The 23,885-nt window shown below is 38.1% G+C and overlaps 1 protein-coding gene across 2 annotated transcripts in view; it reads left to right on the top strand.

The window, feature by feature from the left end:
- Positions 1-23,885, top strand: part of GABRB2 (gamma-aminobutyric acid type A receptor subunit beta2) — a 297,656-nt gene that overhangs the window by 129,414 nt on the left and 144,357 nt on the right. For both annotated transcript variants that reach the window (XM_064279025.1, XM_003404636.4), the window contains exon 5: positions 10,676-10,758. In XM_064279025.1, coding sequence (XP_064135095.1) covers positions 10,676-10,758 — 83 coding nt within the window. The remainder of the gene's footprint in view (positions 1-10,675; positions 10,759-23,885) is intronic.

The following is a 23,885-nucleotide window of genomic DNA, read 5'->3' as shown; positions in this document are numbered from 1 at the left end:
CTGAGTCCATCATTGTGGCTATTGTGCCAATCCATCTCACCAGGGGCCTCCCTCCCTCTTGTTGGCCCTCTACTTCAACAACCATGATGTCCTCCTATAGAGATTAATTCTTCCTGATGACATGTCCAAAGCAAGCATGTTGGACAATGTTCTGTTGTCATCAATTAGGTTTTCACTGGCTAATTTTTGAAAGTAGGTCACCAGGTATTTCTTCCTAGTCTGTCTTAGTCTGGAAGCTCCCCTTATGCATGGGTGACCATGCTAGCCTTTGAAATACCAGTGGTATAACTTCTAGCATCACAGCAACATGCAAGCTACCGCAGTACAACAAACTGGTGGACAGGTGATGGAAAGGAAAGTCATTGCTTCATGGTAAGCTTCTCAGGGCCATACTTCCATAGAATTCTGAATAAATTATTGTCCAGAGTACCTTTTGCATTATAGCAGCTCCTCATCTACAAGTTAGTTGAAGGTCACACAGAAAGAGACAGAAACAAGACCTGTATCTCCATACATGAGACTTGTGTTAGTTTCCCAAGCACTGCCCTCACCACTGCCCACTAATTCAAGTCATGCCGTGACGAGCATCCTTGTGCATCCTCTGAATCCTCTTCTTTTATTGTTTCCTTTGATTAAATTCTTAAAAGTAAAGCCACTGTGCAAATGGCTGTATCCTTAGTATGTCAATGTTAATCCCAGACAAATTTAAGAATTAACTACACCCTTTTGGGAGCAAGGAAGAATGAATAAAGCTAAAGATACAGGGAAAGATTAGTCCAAGGGATTAATGGACCACATCTACCACAGCCTTCACCAGACTGAGTCCAGAACAACTGGGTGGTCCCCAGCTGCCACCACTGACTGCTCTTACAGGGATCCCAATAGAGGGTCCCAGACAGAGCTGGAGAAAAATGTAGAACAAAATTCTAACCCAAAAAGAAAGACCAGGCTTGCTGGCCTGACAGAAACTGGAGAAACCCTGAGAGTATGGCCCCCGGACACCCTTTCAGCTCAGTAATGAGGTCACTCCTGAGGTTCACCCTTCAGCCAAAGATTAAACAGGCCCGTGGAACAAAAGGAGACTAAAGGGGCTCACTAACCCTAGGGGAGGGACTGGAAGGCAGGAGGGGACAGGAAAGCTGGTGATAGGGAACCCAGGGTTGAGAAGGGAGAGTGCTGACATGTCGGGTTGTTAACCAATGTCATACAACAATGTGTGTACTAACTGTTTGATGAGAAGCTAGTGTTTTGTAAACCATCTAAACACACACACACACAAACACACACACACAAAAAGAATTAACTATAACATTTCAAATCATAAAACAGAAATATACTAAAACCTTTATTTCATCACAGCACAGAAAATTATTTTCCAGGCATAAAAGTGGCTTAAGAAACAAACAAACAAAAAAAAAAGAGTGAATGATTGATGGTTTTGATGACAGCAAAATAATACTTAAAAGATCCAATAAATCACTTAGAAAAAGAGAAACACTAATGAGTCTAAGTGAAAGAGAAATCCTCCCCAAAGGAAAATCTGCAAAGGACATAAATAAATAATTTACAAATAAAGAAATAAAAACTGCTGTTAAATATATGAAAAGAAAAAAAAAATTTTTTTCTGATAAACATAGCTTCCAAAGATGGAATAGTCTCCTTCCAGAGAGAGTGATTTCCGAGTCATAAGCTAGAAGACTAATTATAGTGATATATGAAGGGATTGAATCATCAGAAAGTTATTTGTATAGATAACATCTACTCATCCTTGAGCCTTGAAGGTCCAAATTAAACAATGACATATTCACCAACATTATAACGGCTTAGGCATTTTATTCGAGTGCTTGTATTTGACACTTGGAGCCCTAGTGACACAGTGGTTAAGCTCTGGGCTGCTTATGACATTTGCACTGCTTATTTTTGTATACTTTTTGTCATTTAATTGTGCACTGAATACATCTTTTTCAATAAATGTGAAATTGTACTATACACAAATTGCTCTGTAATATGCTTTTACCTCTTAAATTATCAAGGTCACTTTCTCATATCCTCAAACACTCTTCTCAAAGTATTTTTTTTTTAATTGCAACATGAGACTAAGTAAAAAGGTATTTAAATATCACTATGTATTTTATCAGATGTAGTCCCTGGGTGGCACCAATGTTTAAGGACTAGAATATTAGCACAAAGGTTGGCGTTTTGAACCCACCCAGAGGTCCTAGAGGTGCTTTAGAAGACAGACCTGGCAATCTGCTTCTAAAAGGTCACAGTCTTGAAAATCCTATGGAGCAGTTAGTTCTACTCTGGTACACGTGGGGTTGTCATGAGTCAGAATCTGCTTGACGGCAGCTAAAGATACTACTCGATGGCAGCTAACAACAGCAACAACATATATCAGATATAAAGTTATAAATAAAGCTGTGCTAATATACTTATATATAGTTGTGAATTTCTGTAATTTTTTTTTTTTCCACAAAGTCTGGAAGCAGAATTTCTGGAACAAAGTTTGGTTCATTTGGTGGGTTTTGATTAACATTATCAAATTACTCTCCGGGAAGGTTGTACCAATTTATATTTCAGGATATTCAAGGGTTTGTTACTCTGCAGAATCTGCCATATTGGAGTTTATAATTTCTTTAAATTTTTGCTAATTAGATTAGCAGAAATCCTCATGGTTTGATTTGTATTTCTAATACAGATATGTAGTTTCCAATGGTGTTAAGCATTTTTTCACTAAGTTATTTTATATAAAACACTCAATTCAAACAGTAAAAATGCCATTTAGACAGAAATCATTTGCCTTTAAAGATCAGAGTGTCAAAAAGGCTTGAGACTGCAGTATTTGTGTATTTCCTTGGAGTCAGAAGTGCAAGCTGAGTTGCCAGTATGTGACAGGTGGCAGCTTTGAGTAATTTATTTTTTGTGTTTAAAAAATAACAGCAGCGGTAACAACAATAATAAAACCTATTTTACTTTACTGGTTAAAGTTATCACAGTCCAACAGTGTACTTAGGAAAAATAGATGTGAGGGCATGTTGGAGACTGGATCTACCACTGAAAATAGTTTCCACCAAGCTTTCAGCAAGTGCAAGTTCTAACTCAAGAGACAGAGAGAGAAAAAAAAAAAATTCTGATAATATTTTTCTTTAGTTACCTGATCTGCCTACCCCAGAAAAGGGGTGTGTGTGTGTGTGAGTGTGTGTGTGCGCACGTGTGTGTGTGCATGGGTGAAGGAGGAGGTAGCTTAAAGACTATTTCAGTTTTTTACGTGGGTCACTCTGACGGCAATTCTTGTGACAGAACTTTTTGGCTTCACTGAGCTTTCATCCCACATGGAAGTTCTATGTCTTCCTTTGCCCGGTCCTGCTCCCCACCACCACTATCTTTCACAGGTGATGATCCCTAATAAACATCCTACAGGGTCGATTTCTGGAGTATCCAACCTGAGACAGATACTCAGTCTTCCGGGGGAGACAGAAAATAACAAATAAGCAAATCCACACACAGGATAATTTCAGACAGTGACAAGTATTAGGAAGGAAATAAAATTGGGAATGAGACGGTGACCAATGGTGTGAGAAGTAGGGCTGCTTTAGCTAGGGTGTGGGAGAAGGCATTGTTGGTGAACTATGATGAGCTGAAACTGGAATGATAGGAAGGAAGCAGTTCATTTAAGGTAGAGGGTACTTTCATCCCCTCATTCCCAAAATCGCAAAGCAAAGGACCAGAAATGGAATAGTTCTAAATTTTTTTGACAGCCTAACTAGAAGAATCTCAAGTTTTAAATATATTTCTATAATGCATTCTATCAGCGAGGGACCCGACAGGAAACAGATGGCATACTGAAACAGGATAATTGGAGGAGAGTGTTATCAAAGGGCTTATTTACAAGGAGAGAATACAGCGCCCCCTCCCTCCCAGAGATAGGATCTGCAGGTTTCCATCAGCTTTATCTAGTCTCCAAAACCAAGTAACTAGTTGCCAAGTAGAGTTGATTCCAACTCAGAGCCACCCTGTAGTTTCCAAAGGTGAGGAGATATTAGGGGAACCTGGACACAGAGAGTGTCTTAGTTATCTAGTGCTGCTATAACAGAAATACCACGAGTGGATGGCTTTAACAAAGGGAAATTTATTTTCCTCATAATAAAGTAGGCTAGAAGTCCAAATTCAGGGTGTCAGCTCCAGGGGAAGTCTTTCTTTCTCTGTCAGCTCTGGAGGAAGGCCCTTTCATCAATCTTCCCCTGGTCTAGAGCTCCTCCAAGCAGGAACCCTGAATCCAAAGGACACGCTCTGCTCCCAGCTCTGCTTTCTTGGTAGTATGTGGTCCCCCTGTCTCTCTGCTCGCTTCTCTCTTTTATATAGCAAAGAAATTCACTCAAAACACAATCCAATCTTATAGATTGAGTCCTGCCTCATTAACATAACTGCTGCCTATCTGTCCCCCACCCCCATTAACATCATAGAGGCAGGATTTACAGCAGATAGGAAAATCATATCTGATGACAAAGTGGTAGACAATCACACAATACTAGGAATCATAGCCTAGACAAATTGATGCATATATTTTGGGGGGAGGGGGCATGATTCAATCCATGCCAGAGAGGATGTTGTTTCCTGCAGGGAAAAAGCCTGTGAGCCACAGTCCCCATGATTTCACTCTCTTTTCTTCCTCCAAACTCCTGCTCTTTTCCCCATTGGCCAAATCCAACCTGAAGTGGACCAAGGAGTCAGTTCTTGAAGTACAAACAGTCCAGCCTCTAAGGACACAGAGCTTAGTGGTTAAAAGAGGAGCTCAGAGCTGAAGGAGCAAAGGAATATATCAGCATCTGTGGTTTCTGTTTTAACAAAATACTTGGAAGGGATTTGGAAGAAATGAAAATAGACCCAGCTGAAGTTGTAACCTCAGTCTGCCACTGGCTAGCTCTAAATCAATGTCTGTGAGCCACTTTTTGTTGTTGTTAAAATAAATAATAAGTGTTATAATAAATAAACTCATCAACTTTTTCAGTTCCAAGATGGTATGACTCCCTGATGTGTCCTTAGTCAAAATAGAATATTTTAGATATGTTTTAGTGACTGAAATAAAAAAGTATGTGGCATATTGTAACACTTTTAAATTGTGCAAAAAATAACCACCATCGTAATAATCTGAGAGTCACAGCTATAATTCTTTACAGTTTGTAGGGGGCTTTGGTTCAATTAAATCTCTTACGGTGATCTGAAGTCAGGTTTAGGTTGTCAGGTTGTGAATCAAAGAAGAGAATGATTGCATTTTCTCAGGGCACTTAGACTTCTTTTAATGCATAATTTGGAGAAAAGTGAAAATATTCTCATTCCTGGGATAAGCAAAGGATTTGTAGATGAGACCATCAGGAATGTAATATGGGGAATCATGGCAAATAAGGACTGACTATAGAATAATATGTAGTCATTAGAATAGAATATAGAATAATAAGGAAACCCTGGTGGCGTAGTGGTTAAGCGCTACGGCTGCTAACCAAAGTGTCAGCAGTTCGAATCCGCCAGGCACTCCTTGGAAACTCTATGGGGCAGTTCTACTCTGTCATATAGGGTCGCTATAAGTCGGAATCGACTCGATGGCACTGGGTTTGGTTTTTGTTTTATATAGAATAATAAAAGTTTAGACTGATATGCCCCTATCTGTTAATACTTTGACTGAGTAAGATTTATATCATCACAAAATGAAGTTGTGTTATATACTGCTGTTTAGCTTCCACATCCATGTTATTTATGGAATGGTCTTTCATAATTGTATCTGCATTTGTAGCCCTTTAATGGTCATGATAAATTTGAGGAGGATAGAATTTTAGAAAATCAAAAAGTCATAGAAGGCCAAACAGCTGCAGAAGAATTCAAATAGCTCTAATCTGAAATGCACGATTTATCCAATGGGAACATGATTGCTAGCAATCTTACTTTTTTTGGTGATTACAAAGTTGAGTGTAGTAGTGCATGTGACTCTTTATGAGGACTTCTAAAGAGCTTTTTAAAACAATTATACGTGATAGGTTACTGGATAGCCCACATGAGTCTCTGAGATTTTAAATTAAGCAGAAGACCTCTTCGGAGTTAAATCAAGAGCACAGGCTGGTGAAAAAATGCTGAGGACACTTTCGATCAGGGAGGATATTAAGTGGGACTCCTTGGCGAGAGGCCTGTATTTGCTTGTCTTGGGTGGCCTAATCTACATAATTGACTAAAACAGAATGAACAGCTGTAAAATACGGCATTTGAATTTGTGGGTAAAACAAAATTATAAAACATCCGGGGTCACAGAACATGTAGTTTCATAGGGTTATAGACGTTCCAAGTTCATTTGAGATATAAGAATTTGGCCAGTCCTCCAAAGATGCTGAAGGACTTTATCAAGGTCAACTAACTAGTCAGTTAGTATACCGGTGGAGTATGTGGAATCTGGAGCTAAGCTTCCTGCATTCAAATTCCAGCTCCACCATTCACTGTGACCTTGGGCAAAATCACTCTACCTTTCCGTGCCTCAATTTTCTCATCTATAAAATGGGAATAATAGTAGTCTACAAATTAAAGGATGGAATATATTTCAGGAATATTAGATGAAGTCTTAAACTTGGTAAGTGATCAGTTAATATTAGGTATGTTTATTATTCGTGAGAATGCCAGAACCAAAGTCACCCAATTTCTGCATAACTGTTCTAACAAATCTATAAAGAGGGATAACATATTACAAGAGGGATTTAAGCAAGAAATTAATTTTGTGTCCCAACTGGAATGGCTGCAAAACACAAGTAACATTAAGTCTTCTTGGAAATATGAAAACAAAAAAATTTAAAATTACTTTTGAGGAAAAGATTCAGTTGATCTCTTTAGAACTTCTGATAATTTCAGTTCACATTCTAATGCTTAAGTTAGCCGTTTGATATTTCCTCTTGCTAAAGTTTTTTAGGTAGGTTATTTCAGAGCCAGCAAAAATATATATTGATATATTGAAATCTAGTAATGATATAAGATTCCTTAATCCTTTGATGTTAGGATAAGTTGTATTTTTAAGTAAATGTACATTTTGAGGAAATTAAAACCTTATTGTGATGTGGTTGGGATAAAACTTTGATTTTTTTTAACAAAGGTATGGAAAAAGAAGTTTTTTTTCTTTGTGGATAATTAGATGATTATCTAGATATAGAAATCAAACAAAGTTGGAGTCCAAAGTCATTTTTTTATAATATCTGATTGAAACTCTTAACAAGTTTCTCAAATGTGTAAGCACATGTTTGGCACATATTCTAGCTTCGAAACCTCTCTTAAACAGTCTGCTGAAGGGTCCAAGGTTTGTTACGTTGATTATGATTCTGATGTATTTCATATCAGCTGAAAAGAAAAGGCATCTATTGTGTTTTAATAACTATCTTTGGTCACATCCAAACATGGAATGATATGGTAAGATCATCAAATCTCAGGTAATGGCACTATAAAATATTTGTTATGACTTTGGTACAAAATACCTGCTTAGATGTTGTATTTCTTGATTTTGTAGATGCCTTTTTTTTTTTAGTGACTGTTTTAGGCTGTGTTGCTTATTTGGTTTTCTCGCTCTGTGTCAGTATTTTATGAGCCAAGTCATTTCTGTATGACCGTGGCCAGTGTCTAAGAAATAAGTTTATCCAAAGATCTCTTAGCCCAGTCAGAATATTGGCATTTCCCAAAGGTAGCCTTCATCATGTAGTAGCTTTCAGCCCCAGAGAACACACATTTCCTCTTTTAAATAGAGTACATTCTGAAGGCATCACTGACTTTTTTCTTTGATTGAGGATAGAGCTGTCTCCATATATTTCACAATGGCCTTAACCCTTAATTACGGTACCTACCAAATGGGTTACTAACCCCATTTTAAAGAATTCTAGTAGTGATGTTGAGTAATTTAAGGCCCATTGAGGATGTTCATCAGGAGTCAAAGAAAGGCATGTTCCTGAAAAGCCCATTAAGTATGTTTGTTGTATTGGCTTATTCTGTAGAAACTTCACCCTGGTATAAATCAAAAAGTCCTAGAGAACAGAAGATTTAGATGCTTACCCCTGGGATTTGCTGAATAAGACTCCTTGAGGGACACTTCTTCTGTAAGGATGATTTTGACTTTCAAATTTGAGAATTTTTTACATAAGTTAAATCAGGCACTTAATACAGAGGATTGCTTCAAGTGCTCAGGTTGAGAATACTTATGGGCAGGACTTTTTTCCCTTTGTTTTATTTATTACTATTTTAATCTCAGGTTGTTGACATGTGTCAAGCACCTGGCAAAATGCGTGAGATATAAACATAAGAAAAACAGATATGGTTTCTGATCTCACAAAACACCTGGGGAACATACAGGTTGGTTACACCTGTCTATACTTTGTTTTATCATCTGTCAAATAGAGCTCCATATACACACATAGGTAATTATTTTTTGCATATTTATGTATTGGAAAGTTATTTCACCAACATTTTTATCTCTGCCTTGATTATAATATAAATGTATGGGTATTCTACATTATTCATGTATACAAGCACCCACATATACTAATTAGCAAATAGCCTCTGGCAATATGAGTTATCACTGAGTCCACTCATTAGCAGGTAGTAATAAATATGTCAAAGTTACAGAGCATTTTATAAGTTATGAATTACTTCCTCCTTTTATTTTCTCACAGCAAATTAGGTTGGAAAATTTTTAATTCAAATTTTCAACATGGGGCAACTAAGTGTCAGAAACTCTAGGTGACTTGCCCAAGGTCACCCGTCCTGGTCATAAAGATCAGGCTTCCAAATGGATTTTTTTGGCTCCAGAGTTTTTACTTTAGTTCAATAGGAGAAACTTATGAACGCTTTGTAAACACTGACTAGAAAATATTTAAAATTCTTTTTTTAATTTTGTTAAGAATACTAAGCATTGAAGAAACAGTAAAGCACTGGTGTAAATACGAGCACTGCTGATGGGCAGAAAAAGTTTTGTTCTGCCTTATTATACAAACACGTGTAGAAGTTCACTGCTCCTGCAGTCATTGTAATGTTAGGTGCCGTAGAATCAGTTCCAACTCATAGCCACCCTATGTACAATAGCAAGAAGCACTGCTCAGTTCTGTGCCATCCTCACAATCATTGTTGTACTTGAGCCCATTGTTGTAGCCACTGTGCCAATCTATCTCATCAAGGGTCTTCCTCTGTTTTGCTGACGCTTTACTTTCCCAAGCATGATATCCTTCTCCATGGACTGGTTCCTCCTGATAACATACTCAAGGTATTTCTTTTTCTTGTTGTCCATAGCACTAGCGCACAGGTGTTGGTTGCCTTGAATATGTGTCAGCAGGAAATGTGCACCACAAACTGAGGGTTAGGACTCTTACACGTTACTGAGAAATTTCATAGGCTCAGCCTAGGAGTCTAGGCTCCTCCATGACCCAGTACGCTGCCTGTCATAGTAGGGTAAGCCAAAGTTCATCAAATTAAACACTGTTAAACAAATTGCTTTCCTTCAGCAAAATGTGATTTTTTTAAAGAGCTTACTATGTGCCAGATATTCTTTTAGATTCTTTACATAAATTATTATAAAAATGCTTACAGCAGCCCTGTTAGGTAATTATTGCTATTGTTGTTAATATTCTCATTTTACAGACAAAAACAAAAATTCTAATGTTAAGAGACATTAATCATCTCGGCCAGAATCACTCAATTAGTGAGGAAACTCATAACTATGTCTGTTGTGTTCTAAAACATGTGCTTTTCCATGATCCTATGCCACCTCATTCATCAAAACATATACTGGTAAAAAAAAAAAAAAAACAACATATACTGGTATATCACTTAGGAGTATATGTTTTTTGGCTCCTTCTAGTAGGTCATAAATAGATTAGTGAGAAATAATGACAGAGAAACATAAGGGCAACCTAAAGGGACAAATGTGTTTCTCCCTCACAAAACACTGCAGATACCAAGTGTTCTTAATAAAACAAAATGAAACCTGCCAACCAGTAGGAGAAGGCTCCCTAACAGGTCATGAGAATATCAGATTACTCAAGACAGAACAAATCAAATGATAGAAGAAAGGCTGATTGTGTGTTGTATTAAAGCTCTATCCTACGGTGTCACTAGAGTCAAGATCGACTTAAGGGCACACAAACCCAACAACAACAAAGTACTATACTATGTATAGAAAGGTCAAAAATGATGGATCAAAACCAAGATTGATTGAAGATTACATATTAGAGTCTTGAGAGGAGGAGAAAGCAAATATGAGAGGAGAAGAAAGCAAATGTGAGAGGAAGAGGAGTATCTATGTCAGTGGTTCTCAAACACTGGAGGTGATTTTAAAATAAAGATTTCCTGGACCACCCTCCTGCTTCCCAAGACATTCTTGAGGCGTGGGAACTATCTAGTTAACTAGCATTCCCAGGTGATTTTGGTACAAGTAGTTAATGGGCCAGGCTTTGGGAAATACTGATTTAGCCCAATCTCTTACTGCTGCTAATCAGCATGAAACTCATAAAGGACAATGGCTATCCAAAGTTGCATCATCCTTTTCATTAGAATTTGGGCTAAATCACAGTCTTCTACGTCCCCAGATCTATCGGATACTTGGATTTAATTTTTCCAACTCTAGCCATGGATTTGCTAATGGTATATCTCATTGCTATTTCTCTTCTAGGATCACAACTACAGCTGCCTGCATGATGGACCTAAGACGGTACCCACTGGATGAACAAAACTGCACCTTGGAAATTGAAAGCTGTAAGTCTTTCTGAGCATCTAGCTGATGTCTGATCAGTCTGGTCCTGAGCTCTGCATTAAGATTCTCTTTAGGCACAGCATCCCACTGTCGTTCATGTCCAGACCAAAGGTCCTGCAAAGGTTCTGCTAGGACACAAATCTGGTGGAAGGAGGCACTCAAAGCATCTGCCCCCAGTGATGAAACCACCCTCATAGACCATTCCCTAAATCCCTGGGACAGATGTTTCGGGAAGGAAAATCATCTAGCAATAACAGAAAGATGCTAAGTACCCAGAAGGAAACCCAAGGTATACTCTAGCCGTTTAAACTATGGAATTGGTACAAACATCTGCAACAGACTTATGTAGATAGGTGGACGTGGTAAAGTGCCACAAGATGTCTAGTTATTTTTGCCTCTTTATCTCTTTGGAATTGCAAAATAAATGTAACCTTCCAGGTTAGTTAAGGTATTCTTAGACTGTGGATTAGTGGAATAATTTTTTTTGTTTGTAACAAGGGACTATTTTCAGTGTCGAAAGTTTCTTTAAGATGCCTTCCTAAAGGCCGTGTGATGAGCTAGGTTTGCGTATGTGAATCTTGTGTGTTTATTCTGTTTCCTGTGCCAAACTGTCTTGTAGTGTTACCGCATTTCTAGGTCTTCGTTTCAGCTGCATTGTTGATGATGCAGTCACCTGCCTTGTTTGGAGGGCTAAAATGTTGATTCAGAGGTCACACAGGGAGACAGTTTGAGGCAGAACAGAATTCTGAATCTCTTATCTTTGTCAATTCCTTGCAATATTTTTATACCTCAACCCACCAAACAACTGGCAGCTGATGATTTTATATCCAGCATTCTGGATAATGAGTAACTTGAATTCCATGAGGACATCGTTAGCCTGTGTGAGGGACTCTGTCTAGCTATCGCAAACAACATGACTTTGTTTCACTGTTCTGAGCAGAAATACTGCATTTATGACAGATTGGACATATTTTTTTTGCTCATTTCTAGAGAAAATTGAATTGGCATGAATTTTTAAATAACCTGATGTTGTCCTTTTCATACTTTGTATCTCCAAGCATCATTATTTTCACACTAAATCTTTGCCTTATAGAACTGTGTAATGAAATTGGCTTCTAGAATTTTGATGATGATTTTTATATAAATATCTTTAGGATATCTCTACATTTTCTTAGCTTATGACACAGGTGAGAGTGTATAATAATGTTCCTCAAAGTTTAAATATTTTGGTTGTTTCAAATTGTTGATGTGAGGACATTTTGAGAAAAAAAGTTTATTGTTGCTGTGTACTATTGATGAACTTGTGTAGTTAAGAGCATTTGTCATGGTAAGATTTGCCTGAGACTTCAAATAATCATAATTGCACATGGATGGAGTGCTTTCACTGACATTCTTTTATTTGGTCCTTCAACAGTCCTCTCAGGTATGTAAACAAGGTCTTTTTATTTTAAAAAAATTAAAAAAAATTAAAAAACTGGCCTCTGAGGACACAGGAAGCATCTAAAGTTTTCATGTTATTAAATTATAATTCTGACATGAATTTTTTTAACAATTCATACATATATTGTTTTGTGACATTGGTTGCCAATGCCATGACATGTCAACACTCTCCCCCTCTCAACCTTGAGTTCTCTGTTACCATCTTTCCTGTCCCCTCCTGCCTTCTTGTCCCCCTGCTCCTGAGCTGGTGTGCCCATTTAGTCTTGTTTTGTTTTATGGGCCTGTCTGATCTTTGGCTGAAGGGTGAACCTCAGGAGTGACATCAGTACTGAGTTAAAAGGGTGTCCGGGAGCCATATTCTCGGGGATTCTCCAGTTCTATCAGACCAGTAAGTCTGGTCTTTTTTTGTGAGTTAGAATTTTGACAAGAATATTTTTGTAAAGTAGCATGACAGTTCCGTAGGCTTTGAGAATATTTAAGTTTTATGAAGGGGCTTTTGAACATCTCATTTCAGTTCATGTGAACTGAATGAAGCAGGGTAGATATCGCCATTGCTATCTTTATAACTAGGGAAGCCAACTCAAGGAGGATAAGTGATTCACTCAGGATCATGCAAGTATGAGTAGCACAGCCAGCCTGTGCTGATGTGGTACAGGATAGCTGACTTACCTTAGTAAAGCCACCAGTTTTGGAGGGAGAAGATTAACAGGAAGACACACCAGGCCAAGTAGCAAGAAAATAGCCTGTCCTTGAGGGAAATCAAGGCTTATTCATATTTAACCAGACAGCAACTTGTTATAAATATGCATGGTATTCAGGCCCTCTTATTATAAGAAAGTAGTTGACTAACTAAGCATGTTCAAATGAGTTTAGAGTTCTGCTGTGGATTGAATAGTGTCCCCCCAAAATGTGTGTCAACTTGGCTAGGCTATGATTCCCAGTGTTGTGTAATTATCCTCCATTATGTGATTTCATATGATTATCCTATGTGTTGTAAATCCTAACCTCTGTGATGTTAATGAGGCAGGATTAAACGCAGTTATGTTAATGTGGCAGGACACAATCTATAGGATTAAGTTGTATCTTGACTCAGTCTATTTTGAGATATAAAAAAGGGAAATGAGCAGAGAGGAAGGGATCCTTGTACTGAAAAGCTCCTAGACCAGTGGAAAATTGATCCCAAGGACCTCTCCCAGGAAGAACAAAGAGAAAAAGCCTTCTCGGGCAGCTGGTGCCCTGAATTTGGACTTCTAGCCTCCTAGACAGTGAGAATAAATTTCTGCTTATTAAAGCCATCCACTTGTGGTATTTTTGTTATAGCACCACTAGATAACTAAGACAGGTTCCATTTCTTAAACAATTGGCTCCCCAGTTGATGCCTGATCTTCCAGCTTTATTCATCCATTCCTTTCTGTTGAGCAAACCAAAGGCATTCCCTCATCCCCATTCTTTCTCTTTCTGTATCTATCTCTGTCTCCATCTCTTTTTCTCAACAGCTCTCTTAAATGCAATAACCCTAAGAGTGGTATTGCTAAGTCATTAATACTTGGTCACTTTTTTTTATCAAGAATAAACATATTATAAATAATATAACTTGAGTTTGGACAGTTGAGGTGGGGGGGAACATCAGGAATGGGTTCATTGTTCCTCCATCCTTTCCTCACTTCCTCCTTCCCTCCTTTCCTCTCTTCCGTCTTTCCTTCCTTCAGTGTTTCACTCATTAAACATTTTAATGCGCACCAGTTATTTACAGGCATTGTAATAAGCTAGCTCTAGTGATACAAATGAGCAAAGGTAAACAATATTCCTGCCCCCATTTATTATGATGAAGGAGAAAGGTATTATTGAAATAAAACCATGTATGAGTGTAAAATTGCAATGGTGAAAAGTGTTGCCCAGATGAAATATTCAGTTCTATAAGATCTTAAAGGAAGAACATGTAGAGCAAGCTTTGAAAAAAAAGTTCTGAGGATGCTAGAAGGTCAGTATGAACAATGCTTACTCGATAACGTCTCTTAAATTTAGAGGGGTGGAGAAGTTCTGTAGAATTAATGGGATTTGAAGAACTAAATGGGCCCTGATATTTATTACCCTGCAGGCCATGAAACTTAATTGCCAAAATAGAGAGGAGAGTTCCATTCCTAATACGTATCCAATTCTTTAGCTTAAAACCAGTCCTCTCTACCTTTTACCGACATGCTCCTGTTGTCTGCATGGTCAAAGGGAACTCATTATATTTGGTCCATATAGTATGTGTGTGTGTCTGTATGTGTGTGTATATGTATGTATATCTTGTCTATATCTTTCTCTCAACCTTTCAGTATAGGTTGGGAAAAGGACACTGAAGCACTTGCCTATTTTTTGGGGGGGGTAATACCACCCTAATAGCAGTAATTAACAACAAATTTTGTACTAACCTATATATACAATTTTTTTAAGTTATTGCTATGTAGAAAGAAGAGAGTTCTAGTAAAGAAACAATGGATTGTTCTAAGAGTGCCATGTTTTGAAAACCTGATCCTGTTCAATATAACTTAAGACTGTTAGGGTAATTCAAATATTTCTCTCTTTTTATAGCTATATGAAGTTCAAATCACACTTGCATGAGGGACACATTTCATCATACACTGAGGCCAGTTAGTATGTTCCATCCAGAAATGAAAAGTGATTGTTGGGTACATGGTAGACATGTAATAAGCAGCAACTTCAATAATTGATAATAATTATTGGTATACTAATTATCATCATTATATTTAAAAAAATCCCATGGGGCCAGAGATTTTCCATAATTATGATATCTAATAAATCCAGCCAAGGAGAGATCCATGACACAGCATTGCCCTTTTCCTACTCGGTAGATCTTATTTTGGCCCTTGGTTTCACCTTGCAAGTCAGCCTCATTATCTGTGATGCTGTCTCCTTCCTCACAAAACACCTCAGCCAGCTGTGCCTACAGTATAAAATGCAAATTAGTTTATTCTGCTTCTACTGAAGGAAGAAGATTGACAGCTAGCTTCAAAATCCAAAGAGGGAGATTTAAGCTCTCTTTGACATCTGTACTTGGATGAAGTGAAAAGATAGTCCATTTATAAAGATAATATATACACAGCTTCGTAAACATTTAAACTGGACAATGAAGACAATTGCCACCTACTGACTTTCTGATGCCTCTATGGTCTATAGGACAAAAGGTCCTATAAGTGTGTAAGAGTGTGTTGGTCTATTTTCCTAGAGATAGTCCCCACGTTTTAGAAAAGCAGAAAATAGAAATGTGCTTGTCCTCATCTTACTGAATTTCAGTTTGGATATTATATAACAACCTGCTGTTGGGTTGTTGATGGAATAAAGGCTCTCTTTTCTGTATTCACCAATTTGATTCTAAATCATTCTTATTGAAGAGGTCAATGTATATTGACACATTTAAGCAGCTTGAGTTATTGCATCCAAATTTAGTGGCAGAGAGCTAATATATTTTGAAGTCATACTATGTACTGACCAATATTTCAGTAGATATATGCATACAGTATTTTTAAGAACTTAGAGAAAATAACGGTTCATTGTGTTCCCTCCATGTCCAAAGTGAAGACTGATGGCACTTTAGACTATGTAGCCTCAAAAATATCTATAACAGAGGACACAGTGATCAAATAGGACTTGGTACCATTGTGGTATAGTGGATAAGAGGACAGGCTTTGAATGTTGGCATATCTCCCCGCTCCAGGTTCCTCAAGCTAACTAAACAGGTCACTTAGTTTCTTCAAGCTTTGGTTTCTCATCTGTACAATATGGTGACACCTTATGGATAGCGAGATAATCAAGATAAAGATCTTAATGCAATGCTTCTACTGAATTTTCCATAAGTAGCTGCTGTTATCATTATGGCATCATCATTATCTTTATCAAATTACAACTGGAATATTATGCTTAGAGTCACAGCATTTTAAGAGGGATATTGAGCAATTAGAGTAACCAAAATGTGAACAATACATGAACCGTGGAATATGAAGAACGGGTAGAAGAAACTAGGGGATATTTACCTTGAGGAAGTGAAACTTAGTGTTGAAGTGGTAGTGTTTGAATAGAACAGCGATTTTCAAGTAACTGCAGAAATATCCTCTTAAGAAAAGACAGCAGACTATGCCTGACCTAGAGGCAAACCTAGACTAATGGTAAAAGATGCCAAGAGGTAATTTTTGACAGAAAAGTTTAAAAAGATAAGTTTATAGCAGTTACAGCTGGTGAAAAAATTAGATGGGTTACCATATGATTTAAAAGCATTTTCTGGGTAAAAACAGAACTCTTGTATTGGGCAAGTGATGGGATTAGATGAATTCTAAGTAGTCAGGGTTGATGGTTACTTGCACCAGCAAAAAATATGTAGGACTTTAGTTAAAGATCAATTAAGCAAGCACTGGTTTATGTGAGGACACAGATCTCACATGCATGAACCTCAGGGAGCAATGCTATTTAGGAGAAGATGAAAATCGCATCTCTGCCAAGATTTAAAGTAGAATGGTGTGTGTTTTGCTGATAGTCTGTTGTTATTTTGCTAGCTATTTTTCTTTTCTCAGATTTCCTGTACAAGACTGTATCCTACACTTACGTGTCTGTGAGGGATGGGGCTGAGACCTCAATTTTTTTCTTTCTAAATAATCTAAATCTCCTGAGGCTTTTGATCTCCTCAAGCCTTTAAGAGTCATCACAACAGAAGGAAGTGTGTGTGCACATGGGTCTGTGTGTGTGTGCAGGAGGAGGGGCACAATACTTCATCGTAAATAATGAAACCTCCAAGTCTTTTAGGTAATTCTTGAATTAATTTGAATTACAAAAATATTCTATGAAAATCCAGTAAGGCTTAAGTTATGAATATTGAGAAAAAGCAAAGAGCATTGCAGAAGTTTCATGGTGTCAGGGCATACTAATTTAACTTACATCACTGTCTTATTTTTATATCTTCTTGAATTTTATCTAATATTGTCAAAGTGGGGAATTTGTCTTACCATCCTTGCTGTGTGAAGATCCTTTGTTGGAACCAAATTTTGGTTTAACAAATACTAGTCCCTCTTGACTGTATGTAAGTGCCAGGCTGTATATTTAAGATCACATGCAGATATTATTTGTGACCTTGATGCGTATCTGCACTTTAAGAATTTCAGTTCTTCCATCCTTAGAAAGTGAAGCAATGTCCTGGATGTATATACGGTGCCTCTTAATATTTAATATGAAGAATAAAACTAGCAAACCCTTTTGATTTGAAGCATTGTTTTTTGTTTTCAAGTAAAGAGAAACCTTATTTTTCATTACTTGTATTTTTCTTTGTTTTTGTCTTCCTATACTTTTATATTCTCCTTTTGGAATTCCCATTAGATAGCTCTTGACCTTCAAGTATCTGCCATGTCTCTAAACTAAAATTGGTAGACTTTATCTCCCAGATTACTAGTATATATTTTATTCTAAATAAATTATTATTAAGTATTTAATTTTGGCAATGATGCTTGCAATTTCTAAGGATTTTTCCTTATTCATTGGTTACTCATTTTTCCATAGCTGTTTGTTCTATTATGACTGAAATGTCCTTTTAATTTTAAGGCTATTGATTTAAGTTATTTTACAAGTTCTCTTTATCTTTCTGTTTACTTTTGAGATGCTATTTTTACAGATATATATATTTATCTTGGCCCTTCTTTTTCTTAATGATGTTTTTTGTCAGCTGTCTGCCGACCTTGGTAGTCAATTCATGTTTTTAATTTAAAAAAGACTAGTTTGATCAGAACAAGTAACTGACATGAGTTTTTCCTTAACATTTTCATGATTGTTCTTCTAGTCAGCTTCTTCTCAGCATAGGATGGGGGAGAACTGAGCATGCTGACCAGACAGCTTCCCTCTCTAGGGGCATGGGTCAGGATAAGGAATGCAAGATGGCAGGCCCTCACAGGTAACCAAGACTTTCATCTGGGGCTTAGACACTTTGGATTATTTCACTCCTGAGAAGAACTGCTGGAATGACAGTTTATTTTTTCTCTCCATTTGTAGAAGTGCCCAGGGCTATCTTGGGCTCTTTTCTAATTTTCTCTTCAGTCTAATATCTAATCTAGGAACCTGGACAGCTCCCAGCAATTGTAAGAGTCATTATCACATTAATAAGAATAATAAAATCCTACTCATCCTCTGTTGCTAGATACATCTTGATTTCAAAAATACTAGAGTGGGCACCTAAAGTGTATTAGAATTAAAGAAGTGCTGTTATTTTCTTATTTGCAAAGGAAACCATAATTTTATTATTCCTAAGTGGGCAAACCAAAAAGAAACACAGTTCATAGTATCAAATTATTACCTCGCACTCTCATAAGTGAAAATCTGCCTGCTTGGTTTATTTCCTGCAACACACGATTAGACTGAGATAGAGTGCAAAGTGAAGCAGCTTATGAAGCATATATGTGTACCACAGTAACTGCTGGCTTGAGGGTAGATGTGGGTAGATTCTATATCATCCTGGCACTGATAAAGACATCCATATGAATTGACAGGTACCTTTTGGAATCTAGAACTTTAGATACAGAGAAATTGGGGAGAAATCTTTAGCAGTGGACATAATACACTATTAGATGCTTGTATCAATATAAACATTATGCAAAACCTGGATAAGTTGAACCCACTGCTTCCATTTCTCACCTGGGTCAAGCCAACTTGGTAACTAAATGAACCCAGAGCCTGAGAGTCACTCACCTCTTTGACTGGGTAGTAAGCACAGGAATGTGTTGGCACAATGCTCGCTCAGCTTGCAACTCTAAGAATAGTGACCAGCAATTGCAAGGAAATGATTCCCCATTATAGCTTCTTGAAGGTGAAGCATTTTCTTAAAGACTAAATGAGCTCCTAAGTCCATCCGGACATGGAATGTTTGATGCAGCTCTGCTCAGAAACCCACATTGTGTATATTTACCTTTGTAAGCTTGATGGCTACCTTCTTTCAAGTTTCTAATGCTAGTTTTTCTCCTGCTTTGAAATTGCCCATTAGGTTGAAAAAGGTAGTTTAGGTCCTCTCTGAGTAATACAAATGGCTCTGTGGCAAATCTTATGGGGGGAGGGTTGTGGGAGTACAAACTTGTTTACTGAGTTTTCCTTTAGGCTCAGGAAAGGTGCCAGCAATGCCGTCATCCTGCAAAAATTGTCTCCTCTTGGCTGAGCTTTACTTTATACTTGATCCTAACTAAGGGAAAATGCTACATTTGTGGCTTTCTTAGCATTTTTAGTGAAGACTGGAGAGCACTTTGTGAAACCTGATGTGAACATCATAAGCCAGAGGCATGAATACACCCACAGACCTTCCCTGAAGCATTTCCAGAAGATTCCTGTTGTTCTTGTTTGGTAGTTGCAGCCCAGTGAACTGCAACCCAGACTGATGTTTGCCAGATCCTGAGTCTGGCTCACTACATTGCCCCTTGAAGATGTTTTTCTTTCAGTAGCCTTTCAATAATGTTGATTAGTTTTTGCAAATCGGATACCTTCATGATAGCCTCCAGAGCTCACCATCTTTCCCTGCTCCCACCTCTACTGCAGCGAGCAGCATGATCCTTATGCTACTGTCATCCTGAGCATCATCATCTTCATCAGTAGTGACTACTGTTTACTAACTGCTTACTTGATGCCAGACATTGTGCTGTGTAAATAGAGACATGATCTCACTTAATCCCCAACCCCTCATATGGCAGCTATTAATATTATTTCTGGAACCCCTGGGCGATGCAAATAGTTAATGCAGTTGGTTGCTAACCAAAAAGTTGGTGATTGGAGTCCACCCAGAGGCACCTCAGAAGAAAGCTCTGGCAATCTATTTCTGAAAAACCAGCCACTGAAAACGCTCTGGAGCACAGTTCTACTCTGACGCACAGACTCACCTCCACAGCAAGTGTCTTTTTTAAAATATTATCTCCAATTTACAGATGAGGACATGAGGTCTTAGAGAAGGTGTATAATTCACATAAGGTTACACGGGTTGTTGTTGTTGTCAGGTGCCATCGAGTCGGTTCCGACTCACAGCAACCCTATGTATAACAGAACGAAACACTGCCCAGTCTTGCGCCATCCTCACATCCATTGTTATGCTTAAGCCCATTGTTGCAACTACTGTGTCAATCCATCCCATTGAGGGTCTCCTTTTTTTCACTGACCCTCTACTTTACCAAACCCAGTGTCCTTCTCCAGGGACTGATCCCTCCTGACAACATGTCCAAAGTCTGTGAGACATAGTCTCCCTATGTTTGCTTCTAAGGAGTGTTCTGGTTGTACTTCTTCCGAGACAGATTTGTGCATTCTTTTGGCAGTCCACGGTATATTCAGTATTCTTCGCCAACACCACAATTCAAAGGTGTCAATTCTTCGGTCTCCCTTATTCATCGTCCAGCTTTCACATGCATAGAATGCATTTATTAAGGTTTAGTTCAAGAAAACAGAATCCACTGTAGCTAGTTGAAGCAAAAGGAAACTTACTTGGTTTATAGAATTTTGAGGAAGACTGAAGAACTGGACTCTAGGCTGAACTTCTAGATATGAATCTCCAAGTCACAGCCTAGACCTGCATTGCCAAGGCGGCAGCTGCTCCTGCTATGATATGGCAGTCACATGCTGAATAAAGTAGCCACTGCTCTAGCTGCTGAATCCAAAACCACACTGCCTATGTCATTTGCGTTAGTAAAATTATGCTGTACTGCTCACTCCACTCAACTCAGTTCTGAATTCAAGCTTCCAGCAAGTGCATCTGATTGGCAGAGCCTGACTCCCAGTTACGACAGTAGACAAAACTAAGTCTGCAGAATGTAGATTTTGGTGAGTCAGTACCCAGTATCAAGCAGAGTGGTCAAGCTAAGATTTGAAGCCGGATGGGTCTGATTTTAAAGGCTTTGTACCTTTGTACAAATTGTTTCCTTATTTATACTCCTAACATAAGATTAACATGTTCCTCTTTTTTGGTGTAAATGTCCCTGGGTAGTGCAAGTGGTTTGCTCTTGATTACTAACCTGAAGTTTGGTGGTTTGAACCCACCCAGCAGTGCTGTGGAAGAAAGGCCTGGAGATCTGCTTCTGTAAGGATCACAGCCATGAAGACACTATGGATAAGTTCTACTGTGTAACACATGGGGTCATCTTGAGTCAGAATTGACTTTGACTTACAGGCAGTGGGTTTGATTTGATTTTTTGGTCTTTGTACTATAATTTGTCTATAATAATTTTATACTTAATCTAATTCTATCTACTAAATTATACACCAGTTTCAGTGCACATTTGTCATTCTCTTTGCCCCTCATCTGAACATTATAGTTGAAGAAGTACCTACTTTATGTAACAGAGCCCACCTCTCATAACAGAAGCCGAAAGTCATTCTCTCAAATTCCCTTGCAATTAGAAAGTGGGCACAAGACCAAGGCACCGTCAATCATGTAACTTTGAATTGGAAATTAATGCCATAGAACCACTGGCCTTTCCTGTGATACGGTGGCGTACCATATACCCTAAGAAGGGTAGCAGCCATGGCAGCAGCTACATTGACTTTGCAGAGGCAACTATGATAGTGGAAGGGTGGCAGCATTCAGTGGCACATGCCAATGGTTTCCACGGTGAAAACTGCAGCATCTTTGCCCAGGGGAGGCAATGCTGATGACTTCACCAGACCAGTTCTGCCATATGATTTTGGACATTGTTCCTGACTGCATTGTTGTCAAACCTAGATCTCTGGTCACCTACCAGCTGTTCATGATCAGTTTAATAAATGCCTTTTCTGTATCAGTGCATCTTGAAAGAAGAGTTGTGTCTTGGATTATCTTTTACCTCCCACAGTACTTTGCATATGAAAGGGAGCTAAGAAATTCTTGATTGAATTCATTCATTTATTTTACCCAAGTTGGACTCTAGATCCAGGTCCTCTCAAAACAAAATAGTGTAACTCCCTAATGTATGTGTCCCTCTGTTGGGATGTATCACCCTCTCTGCCCCCAAACCATTTGGCAGGCTACCTAAATTAAAATATTAGACAGTGACTATTAGAAACATAATCTAAATTGGCCAGTGCCCCAATTTACCATAGATAGATACAATTTATAATTTATTGAGCACTTACTATGTGCTAAGTGCCTTACATTCATTATCTCATTTTATTATACAAGCCTTGTGAGATACCAGTGAAGCACAGACAGATTAAATGAAGGCCATACAGCTAATAAGTTGTAGAGTCAGGATTCAGTCTCAGACTGTCTATCCATAGGGATCATGCTGTTAATCAGCTTACCACCTGCTACATCCACTTTAAAAGTATACCAGGAAAGATGATGACTGAGTCCATTGAATACAGGCAATCCCTGGGTTACAAATGTCCAACTTTTGTACAACCCACAGTTACGAACCAATCTCTGTAAAGCCTATTATACTGAAAATTCCAGGTACCTACAAGGGCTTATAATAACAAACAGGTGCTATTTTGCAACTCGTATCAAACTTTGTTATTATTACGATAATATTATGTTGAAGATGTTTTTAGTGTATCTGGAAGTGTTTCTTTAATGCTTTTTATGCATAGAAAGGTACAGTATATACTATATACTGAGACAAACATTTGACTAACTGATGTTAGATACAAACCATACCTAACTGTTCCAACTTATGTGCAAATTTGACCTAAAGACAGATTTAGGAATGGAACTCATTCATAATCCAGGGACTACCTGTACTAATGGTGAAACTGGGCATTAAGTTGTTAAGCTATAGGCCCTATCACTAAGGAAAGTGTTTATATCAATGTATGGGTGTTTTAGTATCATAATATCCACCATGTGTTGGAAATCTCTTAAATCATTGCTAATCACATTGTTTTTTCTAAATATTTTTCTGATAAAAAGAAAATTTATACAAAAAAGAAGAAAAAAATGATTTATTTCTCACTAAAATAAAGCCCCCCCACGTGTCTGTTAGTTTGTCGTACTGTCGGGGCTTGTGTGTTGCTGTGATGCTGGAAGCTATGCCCCGGTATTCAGATACCAGCAGGCTCACACATGGAGGACAGGTTTCAGCTGAGCTTCCAGACGAAGACAGACTAGGAAGAAGGGCCCGGCAGTCTACTTCTGAAAAGCATTAGCCAGTGAAAACCTCATGAATAGCAGCGGAACACTGTCTGATATAGTGCTGGAAGATGAGCCCCCCAGGTTGGAAGGCACTCAAAAGATGACTGGGGAAGAGCTGCCTCCTCAAAGTAGAGTCAACCTTAATGACGTGGATGGAATAAAGCTTTTGGGACCTTCATTTGCTTATGTGGCACGACTCAAAATGAGAAGAAACACCTGCAAACATCCATTAATAATCGGAATCTGGAATGTACGAAGTATGAATCTAGGAAAATTGGAAATGGTCAAAAATGAAATGGAACGCATAAAAGTCGATATCCTAGGCATTAGTGAGCTGAAATGGACTGGTATTGGCCATTTTGAATAGGACAATCATATAGCCTACTATGCTGGGAATGACAACTCGAAGAGGAGTGGTGTTGCATTCATTGTGAAAAAGAACATTTCAAGACCTATCCCGAAGTACAACGCTGTCAGTGATAGGATAAAGTCCATACGCCTACAAGGAAGAGCAGTTAATACGACTATTCAAATTTATGCACCAACCACTAGGGCCAAACATAAAGAAATAGAAGATTT

Source organism: Loxodonta africana, chromosome 2 (assembly GCF_030014295.1).
Source record: "Loxodonta africana isolate mLoxAfr1 chromosome 2, mLoxAfr1.hap2, whole genome shotgun sequence".
Taxonomy (NCBI): Eukaryota; Metazoa; Chordata; class Mammalia; order Proboscidea; family Elephantidae; genus Loxodonta; species Loxodonta africana.
Note: the sequence above shows the minus strand (reverse complement) of the source record. Positions and strands in the feature narration are given on the sequence as shown.